General features: G+C 49.0%; 1 protein-coding gene across 3 annotated transcripts in view; it reads left to right on the top strand.

Annotated features, from left to right (window-relative positions):
• Positions 1–14,891, top strand: part of ebf1a (EBF transcription factor 1a) — a 53,979-nt gene that overhangs the window by 36,329 nt on the left and 2,759 nt on the right. Inside the window, exons 11-16 of one of the 3 annotated variants that reach the window (XM_047585109.1) lie at positions 6,782–6,870; positions 10,262–10,327; positions 10,851–11,013; positions 12,281–12,460; positions 14,290–14,487; positions 14,761–14,829. In XM_047585109.1, the coding sequence (XP_047441065.1) occupies positions 6,782–6,870; positions 10,262–10,327; positions 10,851–11,013; positions 12,281–12,460; positions 14,290–14,487; positions 14,761–14,828 (764 nt within the window). In that variant the 3' untranslated portion in view covers position 14,829. Of the gene's footprint in view, positions 1–6,781; positions 6,871–10,261; positions 10,328–10,850; positions 11,014–12,280; positions 12,461–14,118; positions 14,263–14,289; positions 14,488–14,760; positions 14,830–14,891 lie in introns of those variants that run through there. The other 2 variants (XM_047585110.1, XM_047585111.1) reach the window with 2 other exon arrangements.

The following is a 14,891-nucleotide window of genomic DNA, read 5'->3' as shown; positions in this document are numbered from 1 at the left end:
GGCGCATGAGTAGCTGGAGTGCTCCGACACAGCGTATCGGCGCACGGAGTTATAGCCGCGCGGTGAAAAGAGCGGCAGAGAGAGTGAATGTGAAGCGGTGATTAACCAATGCGGGGCCACAGGTCCTCTGGGAGACTGCGAATCACATAAATCTGTCTGTAATCTCAACCACTGATAGACTTAGGCTGTAAGCCCCGGCTGGAATTGCCAACATTTGACAAAATCACAATTGAGAGGGAGCGTGTGCGTCACGTCACCGGCGCGCATTCTCTCCGCGTCTCTTGCGCGCGTCCTAATTGCTGCGCGTGGAAGGAATCCATGTCCATGTGTCGCAGTTATGACTCTGTTTGTGTACTTACGAGAAAGCTGCCATAGGAAGCCTCTGTTTGTTTGTTTCCACGTTTGTATGTATGTGTGAATGTACTCCAAGCGCACACAAGCGCGTTGACAAGTAACTGCATTACTAAGACAGAGGGCAGATGGGTGGGCAGCCTTTGCCATGCCAGAGCTGTCCAACAGCCCACAGTCTGCCAAACCCATAGAGCTGTGTGTGTGTATATACGCGCGTGTAGGTGTGTGTATGTGTGTGTACGCAGCCTTTTAATGTGCCAGACATGTGGGAACCGTATGCATAAACGCCCTATCGCTTCCCAGCCCTCCACTCTTTCACCTTGTCACATTCACTTATTCAAAAATTGCTCCTTTGAATGAATTCATCCCTCTCTTGCTCTCCCGGTATCGCTGCCTCTGCCTGGCTCCTTTGGAGGCGCACGGGAAGAATCTCAACAGGTGAGAGGTAGCGAGAGGTCATCCACTGGGGGCTGAACACATTGCCAAGCACTGGCATCTTCACAGTGACACAGTCAACCGTGTCGAGGCATACATCCCAGTTCTACTTTTTCACAGACTTCGCCTCAGCCCGCTGCTATGCGCCCTCAGTGGGTATTTGTACCTCTCACACTGCTCCTTTTTTCTTATCTTTTTTCACCTTCTCCCGGCGAGGAGGAACCTGCTCACATTCGGTTTCCTGGATGAGAGGCGGGGAATGACGGGGGAGGGATGAGCGGAGCATTTGGAGGAAAAGAAGCGGTTGATCTGAGCGGAGAGACTGAGAGGTGGAGGGAGAAAGAGAGGAGAAGGATGGAGGAGAGGGATGGAGGATTACCATGGGCCATGTTGCCCTCCTGGGTCTGTTTGGCACCAGTTTGAGCCCAGTTGCCAGTGGGTACTAATCATGGAGGATTGGCAGCGCTGCGTGGCAGCTGGCAGCTAGCGCATACACTCACATCAACACAACCCACAGTAGCAGACATGCATATACTCGTATATTACATGTGCATGCGTGATCACACACACACTTACACACGTGCACGCTCTGAATTACATTGGGGACAGCTGGCATTGCTAATCAACTTCTGCTGAGGAGAGGAAAGCGAGCAGCTCACAGACCTAATTAAGTCAACACATACCCAATACTGCTGCTACTGCTGCTTTGCAAACATACCCAACACACACACACACACACACACTGAGCCCTATCTATAGGCTTATTCGCCCCTCCCTCTTCTTCGTGATTATTGATACTCCAGAACCTAAAAGGAAAAGAATTCAGCTGCGGCTCCGGACAGAAGACACAAGCGAGGGACTTTCGGTGCTGAGGAGATTCACAGAGAAGCTATTACAGTAATGTGTCCTCTGCCGTCTCTGAGGACTCCTCTGCCATTACACTTCAGAAAGCTCCAATTAGACTCATCAAAGGCAATTAAGCTATCCGCTGATAAGAATAAAAGAATGTTGTTTTTTTTTCCCTTCCTTGCTCTTCTTCTGTCTTTTTATCCCCTTATCCCCCTTCTGTTCCTCTCTCTGCCCTCTGCCTTACCCACCTCTGGGGGCTCGGAGCTCTCCTTAATCTCCCTCTCTTCCTCTCTCTCCCTCTCTCTTTCTCATTATCAGGTCATTGCCCACCCCCCTCTCCTCTTCCTCCTCCTCCTCCTCCTCCTCCTCTCCCGCTGTACAAATGCATCTACGTGTTTGGTTGTGCATCATCTTTTACCGGATTGCTGTCTTTGTAACATTCATCAGGGAAGCTCTGCCTTTTCTTTTCTCCGTGCAATGTAAAGTGATAATACCCCACCGGTTGGGCCTACGCGTACGCACGCTGGTGTGTACGTGTTTCTGCGTGCGCGTGCGAGTGACGCAGGGATACCGGCCGCAGATTGGAGGAGTTGATGAATCACCCATGTCGTTCAAAAGGCAATCCCTCCCTCCTCAGTATGCAGCCTTGTCTGCTTAGTGCTTCCACTACAGCTTCTGCTGATATTAAAAGGCTCTGCTGGCTCACATTAAGGCTAGCGCCGCGCGCGCCAGGGGCACGCGCACGCACAAACATTAGGGGTAGTTTTTCAGCACTGAGTGCAGATTAGGTGTGTAGGAAACATCACTCAGTTGCAGCAAGGAGGAGCGGGAAGAGCCAGGGAAAAGACAAAAGTCAAGAACAGAATTTAAACCAGCTGCTGCTGTTGACATCTCTCTCCGTCTCTCCGTGTCTGCCTCCGTGCTCCAAATTAGTTTTAGGAGAGGAGGAAGGACTGTCAGTTGTCTGTCATTTTATGCTCCACAGAGGCCGGAGTAAAACACGGGTGTTACCAAAGTTAAATTTTGTAAGCAGGAAAAAAAAAAGCCGTGTAAAAGTTTTGATCCGCGCGGTGGCCACTTCTCCCCGTAACACACATTGAGGAAGATCTGATTAAATAGTAAAGGTATACGTTTTTTTTTGTAGGTATATGTGATGCCGATTGCATTGACATTATTATTTTGGAAAAACATGTGATAATGTGTGAGCAAATCTATTTTCTACATAAATAAAGTCAGAGATATTCAACATTCATAAAGGCATGCGGTGCAACTACACACGCACACACCCACACGTCCACACATTACAGATGCACAAATGCAGCGTGTAGTCATCTGGCAATAAAAGTGGGGTGCAGCCACGAGCTGGTCAATTACTCGTCTTGCTCCTATTTGTGAATGCTGTCTTTTATTGAGCTTGGGTGGATGCCTGCTGTTGATTAAAACGGCCGGTCTACAGCTGGAGACAAGGCCAGCTGAGATGGCTGCATACATTCACATTTACTGCACACAGCCCTAACTGCGAGGAAATTCACACCTCTATTTGAGATTGAGATTAATTTTCTGCACCATGTGGCTTGTCTTCCCTCTTTAGCATGCTCCGCTCTTATTACGGGAGCATCTGCTCCATGATGATGATGTAAATGAATTTTGAATGTAGATTATTTTATACCCTGCCGAAATGAGCAGCGTTCACCAGAGGGAATGATTTCTTGTGTTTTCTTATATCTTAATTCAAGCGCGCACTTTTCATCCAGATTTTTTTTTTTTTTTTACGAATTTGCATTCTCCCGCTGAGGACCCGTGCTGTCAGGTATTGTTAACTGTCGACATGCACTTTTTGCAACAGATAATTAGAGCTTAGGTTGTAGTAGCATCCACACCTCCATTGATTTGTAGAATCTCTGAGCGCCACCCCCCCCTCACCACCACCACCCTCCCAATACCCCCGCCGCCTCCATCTTTCCTTCCTTCTCCCCTCTCTCGCCCAGGCTCCGCTTCTCCCGTGCTTTAGGAGCAAAAAGCTCTACTCATCTGTTTTCTGTGTATGAATTTCCAGCCATGCATTAGTCTCCCTGACATGTTCAAGCGATGCTTTATTTAGCTTGTCGGATTCTGCAAATAAACGCAATCTCAGGGTTTATGGAAAAATGGATAAAAATTAGATTGTAAGGTATTGATCTGGATTGTGAGTAGTTGGTGGGGGTGTGGTGTGTGTGCGTCTGTGTGTGAGTGTGTGTGTGTGTGTGTGTACGGTGGTGGAGGTGTTGAGGGGGGCCGGCTCTCATCTATGTTGAGGAGGAGGAGGGGGGGGGGGGGCAGAAATGAAGCCGTAATTCAGGGCTATTGAACCCCCTGCCACTGGCGGCATCGATCGCCAGGCAGCGCTTATGAGATCACACCTGAGCACTGGAGACTGCAGGGGGGAGGGAGGGAGAGGGGGAAGGGGAGGAAGAGGGGGATATGACGGAGGAGAGGGGAGGCGAAGGAGGAGTAGAGAGGGAGAGAGAGAGGGAGAAACAGAAGGTTGTGATATGATCAGCTCCTTACCCACTGTCGGAGGGCCTGTTAAGGTGTTAACATCAAGCCTCAGAGCCAATTACCTAACCCTGCAAGTACACTACCCACTCACCTCCTCGCGCACACACACAATGTTGTGACACAGGAGGAGAAGGAGACAGGGCAACTGGACGCTCGCTGCAGCTTCCCCACCTCCTCCTGCGCCTCCACCTCTCCTCCTACCCCTCTGTGTTTCCAGGACAACTCCGCTCTCCTGACCTCTCAATTATCCCCCTTCTCCCCACCTCTGATTCCTCACGCCCCGAACATCCACCCCCTTTTACTCCACCCCTAAACCTCATACCTCCAGCAACCCCGCCACCCCCCCACCCCCTCCATCCACCCCTCCGCCCTTCCAGCCCGGCCACCCTCTCCTCCCTCTCCTGCCCCCGCCTCACCCCTCCATACACACTCCCCCTGCGGCTCTGTGGGTTATTATAGTGAAATATGAAGCGATGTGGATTCTAGGCTTCATGAAATTTCCATGAGCATTGATCTGATCTGATGTGGGTGATTGCTAGGTGAATCCCTCCAGTCCAGGGCTGTTGCTCATCTATTCATTTATTTATGGCAGTTATGTTTTACTGGCTTTGATTTGCTCTTCTGGAGAGCGACAGCTAAGGATTATAAATATACCTGTATAGGAGAGTGTGCTTTGAATCCTGGAGTGTAGCCGCACACCTCTCCTCTTTCGAGGCAGGAGTTTTTTCTTTTCTTTTTTTTTTTTATCTTTTTTCTTCCAGCACTAATTCCTGGTGTGAAATGTGAGATATTGAGCATGGATATAAGAGCATAAAAAGCCAGGATAATCCCAAAAGAGACAAGGCGAGGTAGTTAGTGATGTGCGTTGTCCCCCACATCCTCCACTCCTGGTTTATGGTCCTTGAAAACGAGCAGAGACAATATCGCTTCCTCTCTCAATTACCAAAATTGGCTCTTTATTTGTAATAGGGGTATCTCTGTACGTCTTGGGGTTTTTATGCTATTGTTCACTCGAGGCTCATTTGGCACATTGTGGAGAACTGATAAAAAATTCATCATAAAAACAAAAGCCTTTGAGACGAAAGAGAGGATGTTGTCGAAACAATCCCCTCCTCAGACTGCAGGCCTAATCCAGGGCAAATCCTCCTTAAGGCTTTAGAGAGATCAGAGAACAGGAAAGTAATGTCAAATATTTGTCCTCAGAAATAATTCATACTTTATTTGTTGCATGTGATCATCTCATTGTTTTGGCTTATTTTATCAGTGGACCAGCTGGCCTGTAATGTGTGTCATACTTCGGAGGCTGAGCCTGCCTCTGGCATCCCGACTTCTAGTTTTCCCTCTCCGCACCGTCTTTGCTTCTAGCTATTCACCTTTCCTTTGATTCACTCTTATGGATTACTGGAACAGTCCACTGGGAGAGCTGTCTAAATACGTTTGTGTTGCCAAAACGGAGCATCACCTATTCTTGCTCCCGTGCTCCCTTTCCTTTCTCTTTTTTTTTCTTCTTTGGTTTGTGTGTTTGAGTGGGCGGCTCAGGAGGAGCCATGGCGAAGTCACTAGAGGTCCAGCAGGACAGCTTGTACTCATAGCCTCTAGGGGCCTTTTTTTTCTTTTACTGGGGGCCGCCTAGTCAGCCTGGCTGCTCAGATGTGAGGCGAGCAGGGCTCCAGCCCTCAGGAAACGTCCAAGCTGCGACCCAAAGGGGAAACAGACGGACGGCGCGAACGCATAAAGCAGATTCTCACGCATAATGGCTCCTCTTCTTTTCGCTGTGGACGGACGGGCAAATGCCAAATGCACACATGTTAAAGCCCCCCGCGCGGCCGCAAACTCCGCGCACGAGCAGCGCCTTAAAGGCTGTAGCCCAGAAAAGTAGCCAAGGCTGTGCATCGACTCCCCACAAACGGGGGGAGGGAGGGTAAAACACAGAGGAGAAAGAGAGGGAGACAGTACATTAGGAATGAATTATGTGGAGAGAGCACTTATCCAACAATCCTCCTCTGAAGTGTTTGTACTATAAGCTTCAGATCTTCATTGTATTTATTCTAATGTTTAAATATTCATGGTAAATCTTCTCATATTCAATTACCGTAGCGCGACCACAGCATGCAGAGAGAGTGCTTTCTCCCTGCTGCCTGGATGATCTGACTATGTTTGTGTGTGTGTGTGTCTGTGTGTGTGTGTTTAGCTCGTTCCCCCGGAGCGATCAAGCCTTTGTTATATTGGAACCAAGCTCTGTAATTGCTTATATTAGTCGCTGATCAACGCAAGACCACAGGACACACATACGCATGCATGCACACAAACACACATCCACTGATTCCTGACAGTCTTTTTATTAACCACCAAAGCGGGCGACAGAGAGAGATTCATTACATCACAGGCAAACAAAGACACACACCAGACTTAATAGAGAACACCCACATTTTCAGCCGGTTTACTTCAACGCTGAAATATTCATGCGAAAACGCGGCGCTCCGCTCGGTCCCATCTGCCGCTGATGCATCCCCGAGTTGCTCTTGAACAGTAGTTGTTTTCATGATTAAGAATCAAGCAGTAAACTTCTCTCTCTCTCTTTCTCTCCCTCTTCTGTGTGCGTGCGTAGCGCTGAACGAGCCAACCATAGACTACGGCTTCCAGAGGTTACAGAAGGTCATCCCCAGACACCCCGGAGACCAGGAGAGATTACCCAAGGTACAGTGTCGCGGCTCCTCTCATGTGTCCGTGGGCACGTTAGCTGCCGAGCGCAATTATTCCACAGGAATTTTGTCTTACGTCGGTACGGAGATTTATTGACAGCTCCTTGGGTTTCATAGCACATATGGATATACATGGCACAAGGGCGGCGTGACCTCACACACAGAGGATTAACTGTGCGGTAGAGACAGTGGACCATACATGACACTACGCGGTCTTCACGTAAACATTTAATCACGCGTTCATGGTCATTTTCTGTTCGGGCTAACTCTTTATTTGTGCAACGAATGCACAAGCAACTCTATTCATCCTTCCACTGAGTATAAGGTCATTTAGACTGGCAATGCGGGAGAGGAAGGGGATAGATGGAGGGAGGAAAAGAAGGAGTAGAGAGGGAGGAAAGGAGGCTGAGGGGAGAGAGAGAGAGAGAGGAAGAGGGAGGCAGAAGCAGGTTAGGTGATCCATCATAGCTGTCCAGTCTTACCTCCTGCTGGGTCAGTGGATCGAAGTCAACCCCGGGTGGACTTTATTACTTCCAGCACACACACACACACACATCTAGAAAGCAACACACACACACATACACTCATAGAAATCCACGTACACACTTCCCCACGCCTGTGCACGCACACACGCACACACTCGGTGGACGGAAGTCACCGCGAGGCAGAGATGGAGAGCCCAGGTAGATGCAGAAGGAAGACAGAGAAATCACTTGTCCTCGCTGTGTGTCATGTCTGGTGGATACAAGACTTGTCCCGGTGAGTTCTGGTCTTTAGCCTATCAACCCCCCGTATCTCTCTAAATATCTTTGTATCCATCCATCTCCTTTCTTCTCCTCCTCCTCGTTCTCCCTCGCTCCGCGGTGTCTCTTTCTCTTCTAAATGAACAGCGGTTGCTGGCAGGCCTGGTTGTTCATTTCAGCTCTATTGATTTGTGCCTTTATTGAGGTAATAACAGTTTGTTGACCACACTTCTCTCAACTGTTGGCCTCAATCATTAGAGAGGGGCAGGAGAGGGGCATAAAACTGGCAACTTCCCGAGTTGCAAATGTCCGTTCACGGTCGCGTTGGCGAAGCCACTTTTCGTTTGCCGGTCAATTTTTTATTTATTTATTTATTTATTTATTTTTTTTTTTTTAAACCGACTGGGAAAATGACGTATTTCATTCTAGCGGCGCCAAGTTTTAACCTCACTCGGCGCAGAGAACTAGCAGGATATATGCCGATGCCTGTTCCATCTCTGTATGTTGTTGTAATGATCCAGTGTCCAGCTGAAAACAGCCCCCATACTGTGCTGCAGCTAATAGTCAGGTGGTGAGAGTGAGGAGGGAGCGCCGGGCAGCCAGACTGCAGGGTGTTTAGCTAAGGCTGTGGTGTAGCTGGGGGTCTGGGGCCGGCTAATGAGTGGCCGCGCTGCCAGACGAGGCCAGGCTCTGCTCTGGATCAGGTTCCCCTTCCTGTTGACGTCTCTGCGGGGCCTGACTTTACGGGAAGAGACCCTGCGCCCAGGAAATGGTCTCCCCTTACAGCGGCAGAGCTAGGGAGGCAGCGCGGCGCTAACCACATTTATCTGTTTATCAGAATGACTCTGGAGCGCTGCCTAATCGCGTTTAGCCACTGGACAGATCCCTCTGCTAACGAGAGACTGATAGGTACAGACGGGGCACAGGACCACGAGAGAGTGATTAATAGAGAGAGAGAGAGGGGAAGAGGAGAAGAAAAAGAGGGAGACGAGAGGGAGTCGTTTGGAGACACAGGTGAGGGGAGAGACGTCGGAGGAGGAGGAGGAGGAGGAGGAGGAGGAGGAGATGCACAAACAGTAAGAACAGTTTGTGAACAGTAGGGCCCCGAGGAGAATGAGGCAAAAAATAATTAAGTGACTGAGGTTTCACGTGTCCTCCCTGAACACCGTTACACTCCATGTGCAGATCTGTTTGTGTCCTAATGCCTCACACTTTCCTCATTTCCCCCTCCTCCCTCTCCCACTCCTCCTCCTCCTCCTCCGCCTCCTCCTCCCCTTCATCCATCCATCTACCTATCTAGCAATCCCTGGGAGGCATGTGGCGTCGAGGAAAAGCAGAGAGGAGGAAGCGAGGAGCGGCGCATACATACTAAAGAACCACTTACCTTCCTAGGGCCTCTACATCTCTCAATCACCTCAAGCAGGCCTCCTCTCTGGTCTCCCCTCTTTGCGTCTCCCCCCGCCTCCTTCCCCCCTGCCTCCCTCTCTGCCTCCCCCAGATACTGCTAGTAATGGGAGGTTAACACAGAGGCAGCGCTCCCATTATTGAGTGAATTTAGCACCTCGGACAGCGCTCCACAATCTTTATTGCTTTGCTGACCCTCTCGTCATGTCCTGGGTGTGCTCGACAGCCTCCACATGTGCGTCGGCTGCGTGTGCGCCCGCCCGCGCGTGTGTGTGTGTGCGCGCGCGCACGCGTGAGTGTGCGATATGAGGTCTGATTGAAAGGCGGTGTGTCACGGAACAGAGAGCACACATGCTCCGGGGCTTGTTCACAGCGAGGGATACACTCAGGAGAGTATAGCGCACAGCGTGTGTGTGCGCGAGTGGAAGAGAAAGAGGGAGAGAAAGAAACGAGGAGAAGGTTGGAGGGGAGGGGGCTGCAATTTTCTGGTTGTCGCGCCTCCAGCATATATCCTGGCCCCGGCACATTAACTTTTAAAAAGGGTTTCGTAGGGCTGTAGGTGTCTACATCACACGCACACACATATAACGACCGCCTGGAGTCACACACTCATACACTCTGGCAGGGGAAAAAAAAAAAAAAAAAAGAATAGAGACAGAGAGAGGAGGGTAAAGCGGTAGAAAATGAGCGCGGAGAAGCGGCAACACTGCGTTAGGATAAATGTTTGATGTGGGAAATTCTACTCGGCGGTTTTCACCTGAGCAATGATGTTCTACATTTATCACACAAAGTGGATGCGGGGCTATTCACTCGGATCATTACCAGGGTTAATACAGGGCAGGAGACGGGTGTGTCCCAGCTGACGAGGGGAGTTGTATAGCCGTCAACCTGATGATATGTTGTGTTAAATGAGATTGATGTGTGATCATGGGCGGTAGATTCATGATCCGGCAGTGACAGAAGGGAGGGAGAGGACGCAGAAGATGGTTGACTGATAGAGAGATATGGGCTCATGTTTTATTCACAGATAACAGTATCTTCCTTCTGCTTCCCTCCGAACTGCCCGGCGAGTAACAAAGTGCTGGGATAGGCCCATTTCTCTTCCTCTGCCTCCCTCTGTCTGCCTCTGTTCTGCATTCACAGCATAATGCAAGAAGTGAAATGTAATAAAAGTGACTGAACTCTTTGAGCCGTCACACTCACGATCAATCCCCTTCCCCTTTCTGCGCTTGATTGTAGGAGGTGATTTTAAAGAGAGCCGCCGACCTGGTGGAAGCCTTGTACGGGATGCCTCACAACAACCAGGTAAACACACACGCACAAAAAAACACACACTCTGTGCACGTGCATTTTAACACAAACATAAACATCTTAGATAAAATTCGGACCACCGACTGCATCAAAGGCGGCTTCTGCGTTTGGCCCCCGCTGTGTTCGCGCGAGGTCCGCGGGCCCTGCAAACACACAAATGGGAATTTTGTCTTTTATCTGCACCGAGGAGGAAGGAAGAAGTACGATGAGAATTAAATGTTGAGGAGGAGATTAAGGAGAGCACCAAGGTATATGGAGGAGAGGAGGAAGAGAAGTGGGGTACTCTGAGGGAGGAGAATGGGAAGCAGGGAGGAAGAGGAAGGCTAAAAGATTTGATGAGTCTGTTAATGAGCCTTGCCTCCATTTACTGGAACCGATCCCACCACTCCCAGTGACAGCTGATGAAAACCACTCAGCTCTGCGAGGTTTACATGAGCAATATTAGCTGTGATGTGGGGAGTCTTCTCTTTGTTGCTGACCACTTCCCTTTTTTTTTCTCCCTCTTCCTCAACGACAGGAGATGATTCTGAAACGGGCAGCAGACATCGCGGAGGCCCTCTACACGACGGTGCCACGGGGGCACAACCAGCTAGCTGGCCTTGGCAGCAGCTCCGTCCACGCTGGCATGATGGCCGTAAACTCCTTCACGGGGTCGGAGGTGGCACAAACGGCCAATCAGGGTGAGCGAGAGGAAAAAAAAAAAAAAAAAAAAACGAGGAAGAAACGATTAAAGCCCGTTATCACTGGAAAAAGTCGCTGTGATTTATTTTTATTTTGGCTTCTCGGGATGGACAGTAAAAATGAATAGCGCAATAGAGATTTTATTTTTCATGTGGGAAATTCGGAGAGGGTGATTTAAGAGCGCGGAGCAAATAAGAAAGTCTGGAAAAAGGAGGACGGGAGGAAGGGGAGGAGGAGGAGGAGGAGGAGGAGGAGGCAGTCAGGAACAGGGAAAACTTGAAAGGAGTAAAGAACGACGGGCGAGAGAGTGAAGAATGGAGAAAAAGAGAGCCGTGGATGGAGTTCGATGGAGAAATATGAGTGGGTCCTAGGGGTGTGTATATTAGACTGGGGTCGGCCCCTGTCTGACAGAGAGAGATGTGGGTGCAGTCAGTGGTGATTCATCACGCGCACCGGGGGGAACGAGAGGAGAGTGGATGGACCAGCTTCTGGATGTGTCTCAATAATTCCAATGAGCTTCCTCTACCTTTCATCTTCATGTGGGACCATCTGCAGACACGAAGAAAACAACTGACAGCAGCTGCTTTACTTAAGAGTTAGTTTCCAGTTCGCTGCAAATGAGAATCGGGAGTTGGTGGTACCTAATTATGGGAGAGGAGTGTGGTGAATAGCAGCAGTAATAAGCAGCGAAGAGCAGCCATACTTGCGCTAGAGAATAGAAATTCCTGATGTTCAGTTCCAGCTGTTTTTTCTTTTTTTTTTTCCTCCAGTGTCAGCATGTTGAACCTGAGATGTATATTTATAGCCCTCCTCCTTATATTGTCCTCCTTCTGTTCGCTGCCCCTGTAAAGCATAAAAGAGCGAAAGGTCCTGTCAGAAATACTGGCTTCATTCTTTATAAATTACACGGGAGCTGCAGAGGCCTTTTAGTGTTAATTGCCTTATCAATATATCTAATTTTGGAGAGGAGCCAATAAGGTTAAAGGCCTCTTGTTTCAGTAGTTGGATTGCCGCTAGATCCCTTTCATATCATTCTTCCTGCACTCTGCTCATTGCTTTCTCGCTCTGCCATATGCTGTCTAAGATTTTTTTTTTTTTTCGAAAATTTCTTTTGGCTTTACAATCCTGTGTCCATTACTCGGGTATGGGAAAGAGTACTTGGCAGCTCTGCATGTAGGCTTTCTTGTTTCGTTTTGTTTTGTCTGCCATCTGCTACATCTCTAACACTTAGTTTCTCCCCTTCTCCTCTTCTCCCCCTGTCCATAGGTTTCAGTAGGAGTACAAGCAGTGTGTCCCCTCATGGTTATGTCCCCAGCTCCACTCCCCAGCAGAGTAGCTACAGCTCTGTGTCCACTAGCATGAACGGCTACGCTAACTCTGGCATGGCAACCTTGGGCACCTCGCCCAACTTCCTCAATGGATCCGCAGGCAACTCGCCCTATGCTAGTGAGTAAATGCACCACATCCTAGATCCAAAAAAAACAAAGAACAAGGGGCCGGCGAAATCAAGGCACGAGAGGCGAAAAGATTGAATCATAATAGGATTAGTCTCTGACGCGAGTTGAGGAGCAGAGATGGAAACAAGAACTGACACACAAGGAAAAAGTATTGCTGTTCAGCTGGCTCATCTGTTTCTTTAAGAACAGAGTCAAACGCAAATCCCCACTTTATTGGCCAGGGGAGCAGATCACCCCCGCCCGACACACACACACACACACACACACACCCCACTACCTCTTCTCACACACATTCACCCTCTACATTAAAGACCCTTGATTAAATCAATAAACTAATTGCTAGAGAAGCAATTCCATTTCAGCTCTTTGATTCCTGGGTGTTAACAAGTATTTTAACAGGCTCATCGGCCCCACACAGACACTTTCAATCAATGGCCCCTCGGCCTGCCTTTGTAGGTCCAATTTTCATTAATTGATTAGTTAGGCCCCTTCATAAATGGATTATGACTTTATTGCAGGGATTTGTCAGGAAGAGCCATAAAAGCTAAGTGTTGGATAATAACAACAATAAAGGCAGAAGCAGATATCAGAGGGCAGGTGAAATACGGCTCAGTTGATTGTAAAATCACTGAGGGGGAAAATGCTCTTAGTGTATTAGCAGACAAAAGACAAACCCCGGAGAAGTGGATGGATGGGATGATGTCAGAGGGAGACTTGAGTTGTGAAGATAACCGTCTGGTCATTTTCGTATGTGATTTACGGTGGCCACACGAAACCCAGCCACGAGCTGGCGTGCACTTGCCTTCGATTATTGGGCAGGCCGCTGTTACTTGCTGGTTCTGCTAGAGTTATCTTCCCCTAGCCTTGATTTAAAATTTAAAAAAAAATAAAATAATAATCTTAATATTTCAAAAGGCTTTGAGGAGTTTTTGAAATCTTAACAGAATTAAATATGGGACTCTAATTGCGTGCATCTGAGGATGAAAAATTCATGGCTAAATGAATCGATGATCAGTGTTCACGCCTATTGATCTCTGAATCTGCAGCGCTGCCCAATAGCGAGCCATGTTGATAATATTAAACTACGATAACTTACAGTTGACACACAGTTAGAGCAGCAAGCTTCCTAGTTGGTGGAGGTTTTTCCCTCTCTTAAGGAAGCCTTTAATTCAATGAATTCCTGAGAAATAAATCCTGGAGGAGGCAGCTACTGTACATTGCCAGGCTTTTATAACCACACACTAACAACTCGTTGGTCTCAGTTTGTTGGAACCAGTGGTGCTGGCTGTTGATCGAAACCTCTTCCATGATTATCTGTGATAAAGGTGATGTGGGGGGAGCCTTGTTTGTCAGTTGCCCTGAAAACAAATTAGGGGTATAGCACCCTGGGTAGGTGAAGAGATGTTTATCAAGCCGCTGCACACCCTGAGTGCAGGATGACTCATCAAAACACACTGATCAGAGGGAGGAAAAAAAAATGTCCTTGGGGTGTTTTCGGTTTCCTACTAAACACATTTTTGTCTTAGCTATGGAATATCACATGCTAAATTAGTTATTGCTAAATCTACACCAGAGATTGCAAAACAAGTCTGAGCCAGCTGATCTGAGTCCAAATTATTATCCCTCCTGCCATCATCCATTGACCAGTCCCTTTCTGTTCGTCCCGTCTGCCTGTCCTCTGCCCTCGGCCCTCTCTCTAACCCCCTCTCTGTCTTCACCTTTCCTACCCCGACCCTCCTTCCCTGACATGCAACCCCACTCTCCCCCCCGTCCCCCCCACCTTAAACACCCCTCTCCTACCCGTCTCTCCTCTCCCAGTCGTCCCGTCCAGCCCGACCATGGCGTCATCGACCAGCCTGCCCTCCAACTGCAGCAGCTCCTCCGGCATCTTCTCCTTCTCCCCGGCCAACATGGTGTCCGCCGCCGTCAAGCAGAAGAGCGCGTTTGCCCCCGTTGTCCGACCCCAGAACTCCCCCCCTCCCACGTGCACCAGCGCTAACGCGAACAGCCTGCAAGGTGAGCTCCCGCACGAGTAGCAGCCCGCCCCCCTCCCCACTCCTCACATTTGTTTTCCTGAATTCTTATGCGCACATTTGATTTATAAAACAGTATGTTCATCCCTGAAGCTTTAATCCTGCTCTTCTTCACCTCTTACAATAACAATTTCTCACTTTTTACTCCCACTTCTCTTCTGTTTCCTCCTCCCCTTCACTCCTTGTTTCCCCCCTTCTTTTGCCTCCCTGGAACCCCCTCCACTCTCCTCCTCCTCCTCCTCCTCCCCCACTATAGATCAATCTTTTGTGGACTCTAGCAAGTACTCATCAGCCAGCTCTCTGCAGGGCCTGGCCTTCTCCTGAAGTATGTTATCCCTCTCTTTCGTTTTCTCTCTTTGCTCATGTTCTGTTTTCTTTCCCTCGCCC

Source organism: Mugil cephalus, chromosome 5 (assembly GCF_022458985.1).
Source record: "Mugil cephalus isolate CIBA_MC_2020 chromosome 5, CIBA_Mcephalus_1.1, whole genome shotgun sequence".
NCBI lineage: Eukaryota > Metazoa > Chordata > Actinopteri > Mugiliformes > Mugilidae > Mugil > Mugil cephalus.
This window is presented reverse-complemented; position numbering and strand designations above follow the sequence as displayed.